Source organism: Ranitomeya imitator, chromosome 1 (assembly GCF_032444005.1).
Source record: "Ranitomeya imitator isolate aRanImi1 chromosome 1, aRanImi1.pri, whole genome shotgun sequence".
In the NCBI taxonomy this organism is placed as follows: domain Eukaryota; kingdom Metazoa; phylum Chordata; class Amphibia; order Anura; family Dendrobatidae; genus Ranitomeya; species Ranitomeya imitator.
Window position 1 is genome coordinate 35,588,613 of NC_091282.1, and position 18,217 is coordinate 35,606,829.

The window sequence follows — 18,217 nt, forward strand, 5'->3', positions numbered from 1 at the left end:
GCCGCAACGCACAACGCCGCAACGCACAACGCAAACAAAAACGCACCAAAACGCATGTACAACGCAGCGTTTTGCGCCGCATGCGTTCAACGCATGCGTTGCAAAACGCTGCGGGTTTTTGAAACGCAGTTGCGTTTTTACCAAAAAACGCAGCGTTTTTAGACGCATGCGTTTTTAGTGCAGTGAGTCATTCATGATCCCCCACCCACAATAAAAAGTGTCTACACAATAGATAAAGAACCACCAATGGCTAGAAGAGGGTTGGTGTTAACAAATGTGTATATACCCTGGCAGAGATGAATTCCTCACATTTTGCTGGTATTCATGATGGAGCGAACCATGAACAGTATCTACATGGATATGGATATGGAATTTGCCTTGGCTCATGCCTATGCTGTTGCCTGTTTTAATGAAAGGGAAAGGGAAAAACGGAGATGGAGTCGTCGCCGCTTTTGGATCCACCCTATAGTTGAAGTCCGGGAGAGTCGTGGAGCATACCATTGCTTGTTTGGCGAACTGAATGACAACCGGGAAAAATATTTCGAATATACCCGGATGTCACAGGAGAGCTTCCGCTATCTTCTGCGTCGGGTGGAAGGATCCATTAGCAGGCAGGACACGCAGCTCCGGAGAGCTATTTCCGCAGAGGAACGGCTGCTGGTGACTCTACGGTACGTTGCTGTTTGAATGACTGTGATATGTATTTACTTTTTATTTTATTTTATTAATTTTTTTCAATTGTAATGGTCAATGTACTTTTATAAATTATAATGTGCTTTATTCTAAATTTCTTTATCTTCTTTGCAGTTTCCTGGCTACCGGAGAAACGTTGAGGTCACTTCATTTTCAATTCCGGATTGGAGTCTCCACTCTTTCAGGAATTATTGCTGAGACATGCCGCGCTTTGTGGGATAATCTCCGGGAGGAATATTTACCTGTCCCTACAAGTGCAATCTGGGAGGCCAACGCACAGAAATTCAACCAAGTGTGTAATTTTCCAAACTGTATTGGCGCTGTCGATGGAAAGCACATTCGGATTACCAAGCCTGCGAAAAGTGGATCCCTTTTCTACAATTATAAAAAATACTTTTCAACTGTTCTCATGGCAATTGCCGGTGCGGACTGCCGTTTTCTCGCAGTGGACATTGGTGCATTTGGGCGTGCAAATGACTCGCGCACATTTAAAGAGTCGGATATGGGCCAAAAGTTATATGGAAACAATTTTAATTTCCCACAGCCACGACCTCTTCCCCACACCGAAGGCCCTGCGATGCCATTTGTTGTGGTAGGGGATGAGGCGTTCCAAATGTCTGCCAACCTATTGAAACCCTACTCCAGTCGGGGCTTGGACCATACAAAAAGGGTTTTCAATTACAGACTGTCCAGGGCCAGAAGGACTGTGGAGTGCGCCTTTGGCATCCTCGTTTCCAAATGGCGGATATTGGGATCGGCCATTAATCTTAAAATTGAAACAGTGGATGAGGTGGTGAAGGCTTGTGTGGTTCTCCACAATTTCATTATGGCCAAAGAGAGAATAAATGTTGAACTGGATGAACCCATAGCCAACCCCTTGCCCGATTACCATGATCATCCTCTGAGGACAAGTGTGGAAATTGCGCAGATGCGTGATCGTTTTGCGGCCTATTTTGTGTCAGATGTTGGCCGTGTGTCATGGCAAGATCAAATGGTGTAGTAATGTTACTTTTGGACTGTCTTCTGATTGTAACTACACCAATAATACCTCTACTGTGACAGTTAGAAATATATTAAAAAAAAATAATTTTCCGTTAAATGTGCAATCAAAGTTCCGTTTAGGTTGGTTTGGTATATGTCAAATTTTGCATCTAAGTATAGTTCACAAATTTAATGTTCCTATAAAAACTTGAACCTGTTGTTTTTAAAATATTAAATAAAAAAGTTTTTAAATTCTATACCGATTCAAATACAATTTTTATACCATAATATTACATATACTTGTTTGTCTGATCGACCTGTATCTTTGTGTTTTACCTGATAAGCAACGATAACAGCGATGTTTTCCAATTGAAACCAGGGTAAATATCTGAAGCGTGGCCCTGCGCTTATCAACATGATGTACGTGGGCCTCTGCATCGTTGTTCGCTGGAGAGATGTCTGTGACAGCTCTCCAGGGACCAACCAGCGGACGCTGCAGTGATCTGCATCATTGTCTGTTTCGCTGCTGTGAAACACCTCATACAGCAATGAGAGACACCCAAAAAAAGGCAAACTAAAAATTGAAAAAATAGTGTCTGACATTGCATATATGAGGTGTTTGAAGCACAAAATATGTGTAGACAGCACATGGCGTGATTTGCCGACATAAATTCTGGAAAATAATAGCATAAATAATAACAAATAGTGTTTTTTTAAAATAACATTTTTTATTGGGGGAAAACAGAAAACAAAAAGGGTTCTTAAACTTAGGGGGTTTCCACCTGTGCCACCAGGGGGGAATGGTAGGTGTCTTCTCTGGAATGGTGAGAGAAATGGGAGGATGATGGAGAAGATGACGATGATGGCGAAGAGGAGGATACATAGTCAAGTAGACTTGATGGGAGATCCAAACCCTCCCCAGGGTATACTGGGGAGGAAACCGCCACCTCTGTAGGGGAGGGAGGAGGCAACACAAGCCTTGTTTGGCCCTGGCTGCTCCTACTGCGACTCGAGCCCCTACGGACAGTTGGTGTTGTCACTGGAACAGCAACCAGAGCCTCTTTGTGTGCACGTCTGTGTTTCCTCTTTTTTTTTTTTTTTTTGGGTCCTGTGGCAGGTTCCCCAGCATGATGACGCCTACGGGAGGATGAAGGCATGGCAGGAGCAGGAGTCGGCGGCACTATGTTATGGTGCCTGTGGTGGCGTCGCTCGGCACGTGGACCACGGTGGGGTGGCTGGAGTGGCTCTCCAGCAGGAGTGGGAGTCATGCTTGCCAGCGACGGCACTACTGCCATTGTCTGTTATGGCTGGCAATCAGGCAACACAGCGTGCAGTAATCAGCGCACATACAGAGATCTGGCAATAACCCAAAACAATAGGACGAGCTCTGAGACGTGGAATCTCTGTAGACTGCAGTACCTGATCTATCCTCACACAACTGGAAGCAGCAGTGGATTGCGCCTATCCACTACCTATGCAACTCGGCACTGCCTGAGGAGCTGACTAGCCTGAAGATAGAAATACAAGCCTGACTTACCTCAGAGAAATACCCCAAAGGAATAGGCAGCCCCCACATATAATGACTGTTAGCAAGATGAAAAGACAAACGTAGGAATGAAATAGATTCAGCAAAGTGAGGCCCGATATTCTAGACAGAGCGAGGATAGCAAAGAGAACTATGCAGTCTACAAAAAACCCTAAAACGAAAACCACGCAAAGGGGCAAAAAGACCCACCGTGCCGAACTAACAGCACGGCGGTGCACCCCTTTGCTTCTCAGAGCTTCCAGCAAAAGATAATAACAAGCTGGACAGAAAAAACAGAAAACAAACTAGAAGCACTTATCTAGCAGAGCAGCAGGCCCAAGGAAAGATGCAGTAGCTCAGATCCAACACTGGAACATTGACAAGGAGCAAGGAAGACAGACTCAGGTGGAGCTAAATAGCAAGGCAGCCAACGAGCTCACCAAAACACCTGAGGGAGGAAGCCCAGAGACTGCAATACCACTTGTGACCACAGAAGTGAACTCAGCCACAGAATTCACAACAGTACCCCCCCCTTGAGGAGGGGTCACCGAACCCTCACCAGAACCCCCAGGCCGACCAGGATGAGCCACATGAAAGGCACGAACAAGATCTGGGGCATGGACATCAGAGGCAAAAACCCAGGAATTATCTTCCTGAGCATAACCCTTCCATTTGACCAGATACTGGAGTTTCCGTCTAGAGACACGAGAATCCAAAATCTTCTCCACAATATACTCCAATTCCCCCTCCACCAAAACAGGGGCAGGAGGCTCCACGGATGGAACCATAGGTGCCACGTATCTCCTCAACAACGACCTATGGAATACATTATGTATGGAAAAGGAGTCTGGGAGGGTCAGACGAAAAGACACCGGATTGAGAATCTCAGAAATCCTATACGGACCAATAAAACGAGGTTTAAATTTAGGAGAGGAAACCTTCATAGGTATATGACGAGAAGATAACCAAACCAGATCCCCAACACGAAGTCGGGGTCCCACACGGCGTCTGCGATTAGCGAAAAGCTGAGCCTTCTCCTGGGACAAGGTCAAATTGTCCACTACCTGAGTCCAGATCTGCTGCAACCTGTCCACCACATTATCCACACCAGGACAGTCCGAAGACTCAACCTGTCCTGAAGAGAAACGAGGATGGAACCCAGAATTGCAGAAAAATGGAGAGACCAAGGTAGCCGAGCTGGCCCGATTATTAAGGGCGAACTCAGCCAACGGCAAAAATGACACCCAATCATCCTGGTCAGCGGAAACAAAACATCTCAGATATGTTTCCAAGGTCTGATTGGTTCGTTCGGTCTGGCCATTAGTCTGAGGATGGAAGGCCGAGGAAAAAGATAGGTCAATGCCCATCCTACCACAAAAGGCTCGCCAGAACCTCGAGACAAACTGGGAACCTCTGTCAGAAACAATATTCTCAGGAATGCCATGTAAACGAACCACATGCTGGAAGAACAAAGGCACCAAATCAGAGGAGGAAGGCAATTTAACCAAGGGCACCAGATGGACCATTTTAGAAAAGCGATCACAGACCACCCAAATGACAGACATCTTTTGAGAAACGGGAAGGTCAGAAATGAAATCCATCGAAATATGTGTCCAAGGCCTCTTCGGGACCGGCAAGGGCAAAAGCAACCCACTGGCACGTGAACAGCAGGGCTTAGCCCTAGCACAAATTCCACAGGACTGCACAAAAGCACGCACATCCCGTGACAGAGATGGCCACCAGAAGGATCTAGCAACCAACTCCCTGGTACCAAAGATTCCTGGATGACCGGCCAGCACCGAACAATGAAGTTCAGAGATAACTTTACTAGTCCACCTATCAGGGACGAACAGTTTCTCGGCCGGACAACGATCAGGTTTATTAGCCTGAAATTTCTGCAACACTCTCCGCAAATCAGGGGAGATGGCAGACACAATGACTCCTTCCTTGAGGATACTCGCCGGCTCAGATAACCCCGGAGAGTCGGGCACAAAACTCCTAGACAGAGCATCCGCCTTCACATTTTTAGAGCCCGGAAGGTATGAAATCACAAAATCAAAACGAGCAAAAAATAACGACCAACGGGCCTGTCTAGGATTCAAGCGCTTGGCAGACTCAAGATAAGTAAGGTTCTTATGATCAGTCAAAACCACCACGCGATGCTTAGCACCCTCAAGCCAATGACGCCACTCCTCGAATGCCCACTTCATGGCCAGCAACTCTCGGTTGCCCACATCATAATTACGCTCAGCAGCAGAAAATTTCCTGGAAAAGAAAGCACATGGTTTGAACACTGAGCAACCAGAACCTCTCTGTGACAAAACCGCCCCTGCACCAATCTCAGAAGCATCAACCTCGACCTGGAACGGAAGAGAAACATCAGGTTGACACAACACAGGGGCACAGCAAAAACGACGCTTCAACTCCTGAAAAGCTTCCACGGCAGCAGAAGACCAATTAACCAAATCAGCACCCTTCTTGGTCAAATCGGTCAATGGTCTGGCAATGCTAGAAAAATTACAGATGAAGCGACGATAAAAATTAGCAAAGCCCAGGAATTTCTGCAAACTTTTTAGAGATGTCGGCTGAGTCCAATCCTGGATGGCCTGAACCTTAACCGGATCCATCTCGATAGTAGAAGGGGAAAAGATGAACCCCAAAAATGAAACTTTCTGCACACCGAAGAGACACTTTGATCCCTTCACGAACAAGGAATTAGCACGCAGTACCTGGAAAACCATTCTGACTTGCTTCACATGAGACTCCCAATCATCTGAGAAGATCAAAATGTCATCCAAGTAAACAATCAAGAATTTATCCAGATACTCACGGAAAATGTCATGCATAAAAGACTGAAAAACAGATGGAGCATTGGCAAGTCCGAACGGCATCACCAGATACTCAAAATGACCCTCGGGCGTATTAAATGCCGTTTTCCATTCATCTCCCTGCCTGATTCTCACCAGATTATACGCACCACGAAGATCAATCTTAGTAAACCAACTAGCCCCCTTAATCCGAGCAAACAAGTCAGAAATCAATGGCAAGGGATACTGAAACTTAACAGTGATCTTATTAAGAAGGCGGTAATCAATACACGGTCTTAGCGAACCATCCTTCTTGGCTACAAAAAAGAACCCTGCTCCCAATGGTGACGACGATGGGCGAATATGTCCCTTCTCCAGGGACTCCTTCACATAACTGCGCATAGCGGTGTGTTCAGGTACGGACAAATTAAATAAACGACCCTTAGGGAATTTACTACCAGGAATCAAATCGATAGCACAATCACAATTCCTATGCGGAGGTAGGGCATCAGACTTGGACTCTTCAAATACATCCTGAAAGTCCGACAAGAACTCTGGGATGTCAGAAGGAATGGATGACGAAATAGACAAAAATGGAACATCACCATGTACTCCCTGACAACCCCAGCTGGTTACCGACATAGAGTTCCAATCCAATACTGGATTATGGGTTTGTAGCCATGGCAACCCCAACACGACCACATCATGCAAATTATGCAGTACCAAAAAGCGAATAACTTCCTGATGTGCAGGAGCCATGCACATGGTCAGCTGGGCCCAGTACTGAGGCTTATTCTTGGCCAGAGGTGTAGCATCAATTCCTCTCAACGGAATAGGACACCGCAAAGGCTCCAAGAAAAATCCACAACGTTTAGCATAATCCAAATCCATCAGATTCAGGGCAGCGCCTGAATCCACAAACGCCATGACAGAATATGATGACAAAGAGCACATTAAGGTAATGGACAAAAGGAATTTGGACTGTACAGTACCAATAACGGCAGAGCTATCGAACCGCCTAGTGCGTTTAGGACAATTAGAAATAGCATGAGTAGAATCACCACAATAGAAACACAGTCTGTTCAGACGTCTGTGTTCGTGCCGTTCTACTTTAGTCATAGTCCTGTCGCACTGCATAGGCTCAGGTTTACTCTCAGACAATACCGCCAGATGGTGCACAGATTTACGCTCGCGCAAGCGACGACCGATCTGAATGGCCAAGGACATAGACTCATTCAAACCAGCAGGCATAGGAAATCCCACCATTACATCCTTAAGAGCTTCAGAGAGACCCTTTCTGAACAAAGCCGCTAGAGCAGATTCATTCCACAGAGTGAGTACTGACCATTTTCTAAATTTCTGACAATATACTTCTACATCATCCTGACCCTGGCATAAAGCCAGCAGATTTTTCTCAGCTTGATCCACTGAATTAGGCTCATCGTAAAGCAATCCCAGCGCCTGGAAAAATGCATCAACATTACTCAATGCAGAATCTCCTGGTGCAAGAGAAAACGCCCAGTCCTGTGGGTCGCCGCGCAAAAAAGAAATAATAATCAAAACCTGTTGAATAGGATTACCAGAAGAATGAGGTTTCAAGGCCAAAAATAGCTTACAATTATTTCTGAAGCTCAGGAACTTAGTTCTGTCACCAAAAAACAAATCAGGAATCGGAATTCTTGGTTCTAGCATCGATTTCTGATCAATAGTATCTTGAATCTTTTGTACATTTACAACGAGATTATCCATTGAGGAGCACAGAGCCTGAATATCCATGTCCACAGCTGTGTCCTGAAGCACTCTAATGTCTAGGGGAAAAAAAAGACTGAAGACAGAGCTAAGAAAAAAAAATGATGTCAGGATTTCTTTTTTCCCTCTATTGGAAATCATTGAATGGCTCCTTGTACTGTTATGGCTGGCAATCAGGCAACACAGCGTGCAGTAATCAGCGCACATACAGAGATCTGGCAATAACCCAAAACAATAGGACGAGCTCTGAGACGTGGAATCTCTGTAGACTGCAGTACCTGATCTATCCTCACACAACTGGAAGCAGCAGTGGATTGCGCCTATCCACTACCTATGCAACTCGGCACTGCCTGAGGAGCTGACTAGCCTGAAGATAGAAATACAAGCCTGACTTACCTCAGAGAAATACCCCAAAGGAATAGGCAGCCCCCACATATAATGACTGTTAGCAAGATGAAAAGACAAACGTAGGAATGAAATAGATTCAGCAAAGTGAGGCCCGATATTCTAGACAGAGCGAGGATAGCAAAGAGAACTATGCAGTCTACAAAAAACCCTAAAACGAAAACCACGCAAAGGGGCAAAAAGACCCACCGTGCCGAACTAACAGCACGGCGGTGCACCCCTTTGCTTCTCAGAGCTTCCAGCAAAAGATAATAACAAGCTGGACAGAAAAAACAGAAAACAAACTAGAAGCACTTATCTAGCAGAGCAGCAGGCCCAAGGAAAGATGCAGTAGCTCAGATCCAACACTGGAACATTGACAAGGAGCAAGGAAGACAGACTCAGGTGGAGCTAAATAGCAAGGCAGCCAACGAGCTCACCAAAACACCTGAGGGAGGAAGCCCAGAGACTGCAATACCACTTGTGACCACAGAAGTGAACTCAGCCACAGAATTCACAACAATTGTCGCTGACTGCATGACCCCAGCCTGCTGGAGAGCCCTCACGTAGGAAGTGTTGCAGGACTGCATCACTGAAATCTGTAGTTCCGGCATAAGGTGTTCCACCATGCCCTTAGCAATGGTACTAAAAAAATGTTTTGCCGGATTTGAGAACTCGGTTTCAATTGTTTCAAGGCGCCGGTCGATATTGGACAGACGAGTGTCCATGTTATCGCTCAACGCCTTGAAACAGTTCTGGAAAACCGTGCTCAAATGCAAAAATTCGGGCATGGTTGGCCTGTCCGAGGCCCGCTGGCGCTGTCGGGAATACCCAAACGAAGGTGCGCCAGAGGCCTCGGCCAGGGGAACACCTGATGTACCGGCTGCCGGTTCACCAGATGGTGGTGCAAGCCTGCTGTCGCTGTGGGAGGGCTGTGTTGTTCAGATGGCGATTCATGAAGGACCGCTTCTGCGGGGCGAGCTCTCTCGAGGGTGCTGCTGTGTGTCCTGTGAAAAGATAATGAAAAAATTAGTCTTCAATGAATAACCTCTCCCATACGCCAACTCCTGGAATAAAAATAGCATTACATTACACAATAATACAAATCCTCGGTCTCACAGTCTGTGTGGCCAATAATTAATTTCTGATTGTTATCGCCAGCTGACCGTTAGGGCCGACGATAACAATCATGAACATTCCCGCTGTCAAAGCATTTTGACCGTATACCACTGTGGGTATAAAAATTTTGTAATCGAAAACTCTTTCTGGAAGCTGCCTATGCCACAAAAATAGTTGAAAATTTAATGTCAAGATAAAAAATTAAATAAAAAAAAAACCAGTGATTTCACTGATCTGATTGCAGGAACGACCATGATGTTAGGATCATGTGATCGAGACTTCATCATTATTCCTGCAATCAGAACTACCCTGACTCAGAACTTAACCTGTCATGGACTACAAGGACTCACGCTTAACCCAAAAAATTAACTAATGGCCTATATAGCATTTTAATAGGGATACATTTACGTGGATGGCCAATATGTTACGCTGACTACATGGATGGGCAATACAGTATGTGCCTGGGAAATATACTATGTGGATACGTGGCTAGAACGTGTGGTATGTGGCTGCGATATTGTTACCTGCCAATATACTATGTGGATGCACAATGTACGTGGCTGGGCAATGTACTATGTGGCTGTGCAGTAGGCTATGTGGCTGGGCACTGTAATGGGGCTGTGCAATATGTTTTGTGGACAAAATACTTACTGACGGTGGCCAAGGACTGGTCTTAAGAACTGTAAACATTTGGAATATTTATAGGGCACAGACTTGGCCGCAGCAGCACCACTCTTCGAGCGCTCCTCCTCTGCCCGTAGCCCCTTATTGAAACGGTCCTTGATGGATCGCCATCTGATCCTCAACCTTTTAACTGTGAATGCAAAGGAAAAAAAAGGTTACATATGTAGCATTTGAAATGGATAAAACAACCGTGTGCGATGCAAAACTTTAGGCGTTTATTGCATCACACACGGTTGTGTTTATCCTGGAAAGATGGTGGGTCATAGCAACGTATCTGCACGGCGTATCAGCAATACTCACCAAAGTTGGCTTTGTCCTTTGCAGGAGCTATGTCAAAGCCCTCCCACAGCGACTTTGCCACCTCTACCCACAAACGCCTCAACACCACCTGGTCCATGTGCCGGGAGTCACGGCTGTCCCACAACGGGCCACGCTCCTGGATGCTTGATATGAGGAGCTCCACATCAATGACTCCATGGTCCCGTTGTGAAACCTAGAAAAATTACAAACAGAAAAGGTTACAAATATGCAAATATTAACAAACACCAGCACCTGTCATGATATGTACCTTGGCCCTATCCTTTGTCATTTGATATATGTATATTGATGGTTTCTACACCTGTATTTTTGAATGTTTTGGTTGTTTCACCTTTGTTACCTTCCCCCAATACTTGCTACCCTGAAAAGTTTGAATGTAAGCTTACTAAACATCCCTAGTGAAAGCAGGATGCTAATCAAAAAAAAAAAAGAAATTGTTTAATAAAAATACTCACTCGCCGTGCTGACGCCACACCTTGGCCCTGACCTCTCTGCTCCCGCTGACTTCCTTCACCCTCACTTGAAGAAGCCTGTAAATATTGTATAAAGAAATTATTTTAAAAACTACAAATGACTGCGTATAGTAAGGAAATTGACATAATTACTCACCACACTCCCCTGCGCCGATTGGCTCGATTCTGACACAGTGGCCATTGTAGCACGTATGTTCTGGCATGAAAAAATGAAAAAAAAAAAATCAAAACTAAACCTAAATATGGCACATACAATAAAATATGCCCAAAATTTTTTACAACAACCACAATTGACTTTTGACTGATCGGACAAAGCAAAAATAAGAAAGCGACACCACAACGCCATACATTGCAAGAGAAGACAATCAATAGAAGAAACTATACAAGAATAGACCCAAACCAAAAAGCAAAAATAGACACCTATGTCCAAAAATGGACATATCAAAACTTTCTGAAAAAACATTACAGGCACAAAAATACAATGAAAGAGCAAAATAATGAACGCAATACTTTACAATTGCAACAAGACATGATCCTAAAAAACAACATCTTGTGACATCTAACCACAGAAAGACAAAAGGCAATAAAAACCATTCTAGATAACAAGCAATAAACATTACGGGACAACCGCTGTAAAAATATACAGCAACCCAAACATAAACCATAGCCAAATAGAAAATAAAACACATGGAATTTTTAAAAAAGGCCACCACCAAAAATAATATAAACAAATAAAAATTATACTACACACTTCGCAATGCAATCAGTCAATGAAGGAAGATATATGCCATACGGAAAACGACGTAAAAACATCAGCGATATTTTTTAAAATAAAGGGAAAGTACAATTGAAACTATAATGGCATAGCAGCAGCACGGAACTATACAATACAAAGACATCATAAATGTTGCCCCCCCACCAGCAAGAAAATACACTCAAGGAAAGAAAAAATAAAGCCAACAGCATAATCCAAAACACAGCAAGACATGAGCCAAGAAAATGCCACACAGTTACCACCAACAATAGAAACCAGAAAAACATGCACCAGAAATTTTACAAGACAAAATGAGCAAAAATCAATACATTGAACAACCACATGACACAAGAACAAAACACATAACCAAACCCAAACTAACGTAAAAAAAAAAAATAAAAGAAGAAAAAAAAAAAAAAAAGAAAATAAATGCAATCCTATTAACCCAGAAGAACATCAGAGCCAGACAAACAATTTTTCAATAACAACCCATAACCGTAATAGCACAGACCAAACATTACAAAAATATAGACAAATCAAGAAATAAAACACAGAATACAAAATGTGCAAAGAGAAATATATACTTACAAGTTTGGAAAGCAGATTCTCCTCTCAGTCTTGTCTTGTGTGATGACTTGTGAAAGACAATGGCAAACCCCTCGTTTCTTTATATATATAGGTTGTTTTTTTTGTGTCTAGACAAAGTCTAGACAATGTTTTGCATTTTTTATTGGAAAACGCATGCGTCGTACAACGCACCACGACGCAAGTACTTGCGTCGTCTGCGTTGTCAATACAAGTCAATGGGAAAAAAGGCGCATCGACGACGCAAACACGACGCAAACACGACGCATGCGTTTTTTAAAAGGTCGGCGCCGCCAGAAAAATGCAACATGTTGCATTTGCCGCGCCCAGACAGGTGCGCCCTAACGCCGCATGCGGCGTAAAACGCAACACAACGCATGCACATGCGGCCCCATGCGGCGCCAATGTTAAAGATAGGGCCGCACGACGCATGCGTTTTGTTGCGGCGGCGACGCTGCGGCACAAACCGCAAATGTGAACGTACCCTTAACAACACTAGAAAAATTAGTTATGAAACGACGATAAAAATTAGCAAAGCCCAAGAACTTCTGTAGACTCTTAAGAGATGTAGGCTGCGTCCAGTCACAAATAGCCTGAACCTTGACGGGATCCATCTCAATAGTAGAAGGGGAAAAAATATACCCCAAAAAAGAAATCTTCTGGACTCCAAAGAGACACTTTGAACCTTTTACAAACAAAGAATTGGCCCGCAGGACCTGAAACACCTTCCTGACCTGCTGAACATGGGACTCCCAGTCATCCGAAAAAACCAAAACATCATCCAAATACACAATCATAAATTTATCCAGATATTCACGGAAAATATCGTGCATAAAGGACTGGAAGACAGAAGGAGGATTAGAAAGTCCAAAAGGCATCACCAAATACTCAAAATGGCCCTCAGGCGTATTAAATGCGGTTTTCCACTCATCACCCTGCTTTATCCGCACACGATTATACGCACCCCGAAGATCAATCTTAGTGAACCATTTAGCCCCCTTAATGTGAGCGAACAAATCAGTCAACAACGGCAAAGGATACTGATATTTAACTGTAATCTTATTCAAAAGACGGTAATCTATACAAGGCCTCAAGGAACCATCTTTTTTGGCCACAAAAAAAAAACCTGCTCCCAAAGGGGACGAAGATGGACGGATATGTCCCTTTTCCAAGGACTCCTTAACATAATCACGCATAGCAGTATGCTCTGGCACTGACAGATTGAACAAACGACCTTTAGGAAATTTACTGCCAGGAATCAAATCTATAGCACAATCACAATCCCTGTGAGGAGGAAGCGAATTGAGCTTAGGCTCCTCAAAAACATCCCGATAATCAGACAAAAATACCGGAACCTCAGAAGGAGTAGATGAAGCGATAGAAATCGGAGGTGCATCATCATGAACCCCCTGACATCCCCAGCTTAACACAGACATCGTTTTCCAGTCCAAGACTGGGTTATGAGTTTGTAACCATGGCAGACCAAGCACTAAGACATCATGTAAATTATACAGTACCAGGAAGCGAATCACCTCCTGATGAACGGGAGTCATACGCATGGTCACTTGTGTCCAGTACTGAGGTTTATTCATAGCCAAAGGTGTAGAGTCAATTCCTTTCAAAGGAATAGGGACTTCCAGAGGCTCCAGACTAAACCCACAGCGATTGGCAAATGACCAATCCATAAGACTCAGGGCAGCGCCTGAATCCACATAGGCATCGACGGAAATGGCTGATAATGAACAAATCAGAGTCACAGACAGAATGAACTTAGACTGTAAAGTACTAATGGCAACAGACTTATCAACCTTTTTTGTGCGTTTAGAGCATGCTGATATACAGATATCGTTGCAACGTCACGCTTTTTGTGACGTAGCAACGATCCCGCTAACGATCTCGTTATGTGTGACAGCGACCAACGATCAGGCCCCTGCTGGGAGATCGTTGGTCGCCGGGGAATGATCAGGACCTTTTTTTGGTCGCTGATCACCCGCTGTCATCACTCGATCGGCGTGTGTGACGCCGATCCAGCGATGTATTCACTTGTAACCAGGGTAAACATCGGGTTACTAAGCGCAGAGCCGCGCTTAGTAACCCGATATTTACCCTGGTTACCATTGTAAAAGTAAAAAAAAAAAAACAGTACATACTCACATTCCGATGTCTGTCACGTCCCCCGGCGTCAGCTTCCCTGCACTGACTGTCAGCGCCAGCTGTAAAGCAGAGCACAGCGGTGACGTCGCCGCTGTGCTGTGCTTTACGGCCGGCGCTGACACAGTCAGTGCGGGAAGCTGACGGCGGGGGAATCGGAATGTGAGTATGTACTATTTTTTTTTTTTTTACTTTTACAATGGTAACCAGGGTAACTATCGGGTTACCAGGCGCGGGCTGGGCCGGGTGGAAAAGGGGCATGTGCCCCCTGGGCCGGTCACCAAGCAGCTGATTCGGGCTGCTGGTGGCCGGCGCTGTGTTGTATATGTCCTGGCAGCTGCCTCACGGTGGAGCTGCAGACACGCCCCTTGCCCCCTGTGTGTGCGGCCGGCTGCTGAGGTAGAGAGGGGACACTGCTGCATGTAACTGCTGGAGATCTGCATGTGGATGGCTCAGATATCAGTGAGTACAGTAGTACCTTCAGCTCTCTGAGTGTGGTGAGGAGGTGAACGCTGCTGCTCACCTCCCGATAAGTCCAGGGCCGGTCTCTATAGTATCAGTGGCCGCTCTGCTGATGCTCACAGAGTTATTGCAGGGGTCTGAACTTTCACCCTGTCAGTGCCAGGTCATCAGCTCCAGGGTCACCAGACTGCAGGAAAGTTCAGTCTCCTGCAATAAATCTCCCTATACCGAGAGTGAGCACAGACTGTCTACAGAATCCAGCACTGGAGTGATCAAGCCTGAACCTGGTGACCAGACATCACATGCTATATACATGGCCCTGTATATATACAGTGCATGTATGTCCTGGGTAGAGTTGAGCGACCTTGACCTTTTTAGAGTCGAGCCGGGTTTCGCGAAACCCGACTATCTCAAAAGTCGGGTCGAGTGAAATCGGCCGATTATGACGTAAAGTCGGGATCGACCGAAACACGAAACCCAATGCAAGTCAATGGGGCAGCATAGTCGGCAGTGAGTGGGGGCCAGGAAAACACCTAGAGTGCCCATTTTAATGTCAAAACCATCCATTCTTCTTAATGAAGCTTGTCAAGCGTAATTTACCTTATAATAATTGGAAGGCATTTGAAATTGGGGGTCATGTGGCTAAAGTTGTGGTGGGTAGGGCTGGTTCAAGTAATTAGTGGGCCCAGGAAATCTGGACCACGTCACGGCAGTGGAGCAGGGAGAGGTAAGTATTTCAACTTTGCAAGTGCTGTGAACCTGAGCAAGCAGGGGGGGCCCACTCGTTGGCATTGGCACTGGCACAGGGCCCCTCAAAGTACAGCGGTGTGTTTGCACGGCGGGGGCGCCTCCCACCGGCAGCAACACTTTTGCGTACCATGAGAGGCCCTGTGCCAGTGACGTCGCCAACTAGTATTCCTCCCCCCACCTGATGAAGGAACCTGCACTTTCATCTGCACCTTCCTGTTTGTCCCCGTGTAAGGTGGTATGGTATGCGGGAAGGGGGACCTGACTTTCAGCAGGGTCACAATCTTGCAGTGTAGCGTGCACGGGAAATGTTGCGTTATGGGTCAATGTACCAGCAGACTCATCTATCACTGGCTGGGCAATGGGCAGGATGAGGAGGAAACACAGATATAAGCCCAAAGAATAAAGTGGGCTAAATGCAGTTCAAAATTGGTAACACAGGACTAATCAGGGGGCATTGCAGTGGAGGACAACTGGAATGAGAGGCTGACACAGAGAGTAGGCCCAAATCAGTAAGTAGTCGAAATGCAGTTCAAAATTGGCAACAGTAGTAAACAGGCGGCACAGCTTTGTTCAGTGGAGGAGAACAGCAAGGAGTGGCAGACACCGATAGTAGGCCCCAACCCAACTAGTAGGCCAAATGCAGTCTAACATTAACAACTACTTAACGAGCGCCTGAAAACGGAATTTCAGGACAGGAAACCAGGAGAACAGCAAGGAGCGGCAGACACCGATAGTAGGCCCCAAACCAACTAGTACGCCAAATGCAGTTGTTCCGTTTAACCACAATTTAATGAGAGCCTGAAGATAGAAGTTCAGGAAAGGCAACCTGGAGAACACCTTGGAGTGGAACACACCATCTCTCTACACCCCATACCCAATTTGTAGGTCTAATGCAGCGTAGTTTCCAACAACTACTAAACGAGAGCATGATGATCGAAGCATTGGCGAGGAAACCTGGGGAACACCTTGGAGTGGAACACACCATCTCTCTACAGTGGAACACACCATCTCTCTACACCCCATACCCAATTTGTAGGCCTAATGCAGCGTAGTTTCCAACAACTACTAAACGAGAGCCGGAAGATCGAAGCAATGGAGAGGAAACCTGGGGAACACCTTGGAGTGTAACACACCATCTCTCTACACCCCATACCCAATTTGTAGGCCTAATGCAGCGTAGTTTCCAACAACTACTAAACGAGACCCGGAAGATCGAAGCAATGGAGAGGAAACCTGGGGAACACCTTGGAGTGTAACACACCATCTCTCTACACCCCATACCCAATTTGTAGGCCTAATGCAGCGTAGTTTCCAACAACTACTAAACGAGAGCCGGAAGATCGAAGCAATGGAGAGGAAACCTGGGGAACACCTTGGAGTGTAACACACCATCTCTCTACACCCCATACCCAATTTGTAGGCCTAATGCAGCGTAGTTTCCAACAACTACTAAACGAGAGCCGGAAGATCGAAGCAATGGAGAGGAAACCTGGGGAACACCTTGGAGTGTAACACACCATCTCTCTACACCCCATACCCAATTTGTAGGCCTAATGCAGCGTAGTTTCCAACAACTACTAAACGAGAGCATGATGATCGAAGCATTGGCGAGGAAACCTGGGGAACACCTTGGAGTGGAACACACCATCTCTCTACAGTGGAACACACCATCTCTCTACACCCCATACCCAATTTGTAGGCCTAATGCAGCGTAGTTTCCAACAACTACTAAACGAGAGCCGGAAGATCGAAGCTCAGGAAAGGCAACCTGGGGAACACCTTGGAGTGTAACAAACCCTCTCTCTACACCACGGAAGGGCTGATTCTTAGGAAGGAAGGCTGTCGGAAAGAAGCAGGGCGCGTCCGAGGGTGATTATATTCTTATTAGGTATATACTCACCCTCGGACGCGCCCTGCTTCTTTATTTGTAATGAATGTTTATTTGCAATGTGGTTTTGACTTACTCTATTTTTTTGGTAAATAATGATTTTATTATTTTCATTGTTTTGCATCTTCTTGGCAATAATATAAAGAAGACGCGACAGGACAACACTCGGTGGATGCCATATCTGAGTTTAAAATTGAAAAAACCTTTCAGTTAACTACTTGCAGGAGAAAGTTATTGTAGCTGGTGGCCATTTTTAGTACTGTACCAGATTTTTGTTGTATGTGTTTGTTTTTAATGTTAAAATGTCTGCATTTGATATCTCTCCAGTATTTTCTTTTTTATAAGCAAAATACTTATTTTTATATTTTCTGATGTTGGTTCCAGGGGTACACGGGCAGCAGTGGTGTGGTCAGTGGAGGCCTAGTGGAAGGAGTGACCGCAGACAGGCATCGAAGGCCTAAAATAATAACACATGGCTGTAGGCAATTTTAAATTGGTTCCAGGGGTACACGGGCAGCAGTGGTGTGGTCAGTGGAGGCCTAGTGGAAGGAGTCACCGCAGACAGGCATCGAAGGCCTAAAATAATAACACATGGCTGTAGGCAATTTTAAATTGGTTACAGGGGTACACGGGCAGCAGTGGTGTGGTCAGTGGAGGCCTAGTGGAAGGAGTCACCGCAGACAGGCATCGAAGGCCTAAAATAATAACACATGGCTGTAGGCAATTTTAAATTGGTTACAGGGGTACACGGGCAGCAGTGGTGTGGTCAGTGGAGGCCTAGTGGAAGGAGTGACCGCAGACAGGCATCGAAGGCCTAAAATAATAACACATGGCTGTAGGCAATTTTAAATTGGTTCCAGGGGTACACGGGCAGCAGTGGTGTGGTCAGTGGAG

The 18,217-nt window shown here is 45.4% G+C and overlaps 1 protein-coding gene across 1 annotated transcript; it reads left to right on the plus strand.

Moving 5' to 3' along the window:
- The first annotated feature begins 211 nt into the window (after window positions 1–211).
- LOC138660347 (uncharacterized) lies at window positions 212–2,183 on the plus strand. Its single transcript, XM_069745975.1, has 2 exons — window positions 212–671; window positions 808–2,183. The coding sequence occupies exons 1-2, from the start codon at window positions 325–327 to the stop codon at window positions 1,691–1,693; spliced, it is 1,233 nt and encodes a 410-aa protein (XP_069602076.1). The 5' UTR covers window positions 212–324; the 3' UTR covers window positions 1,694–2,183.
- Window positions 2,184–18,217: the final 16,034 nt, after the last annotated feature.

What these genes read in the sequence shown, in the direction of transcription:
- LOC138660347 (XM_069745975.1), top strand. Translation starts at nt 325, where the DNA reads ATGATGGAGCGAACCATGAACAGTATCTACATGGATATGGATATGGAA. An exon ending in CGGCTGCTGGTGACTCTACG is followed by an intron (nt 672 to 807) that starts GTACGTTGCTGT and finishes TCTTCTTTGCAG; the next exon opens with TTTCCTGGCTACCGGAGAAA.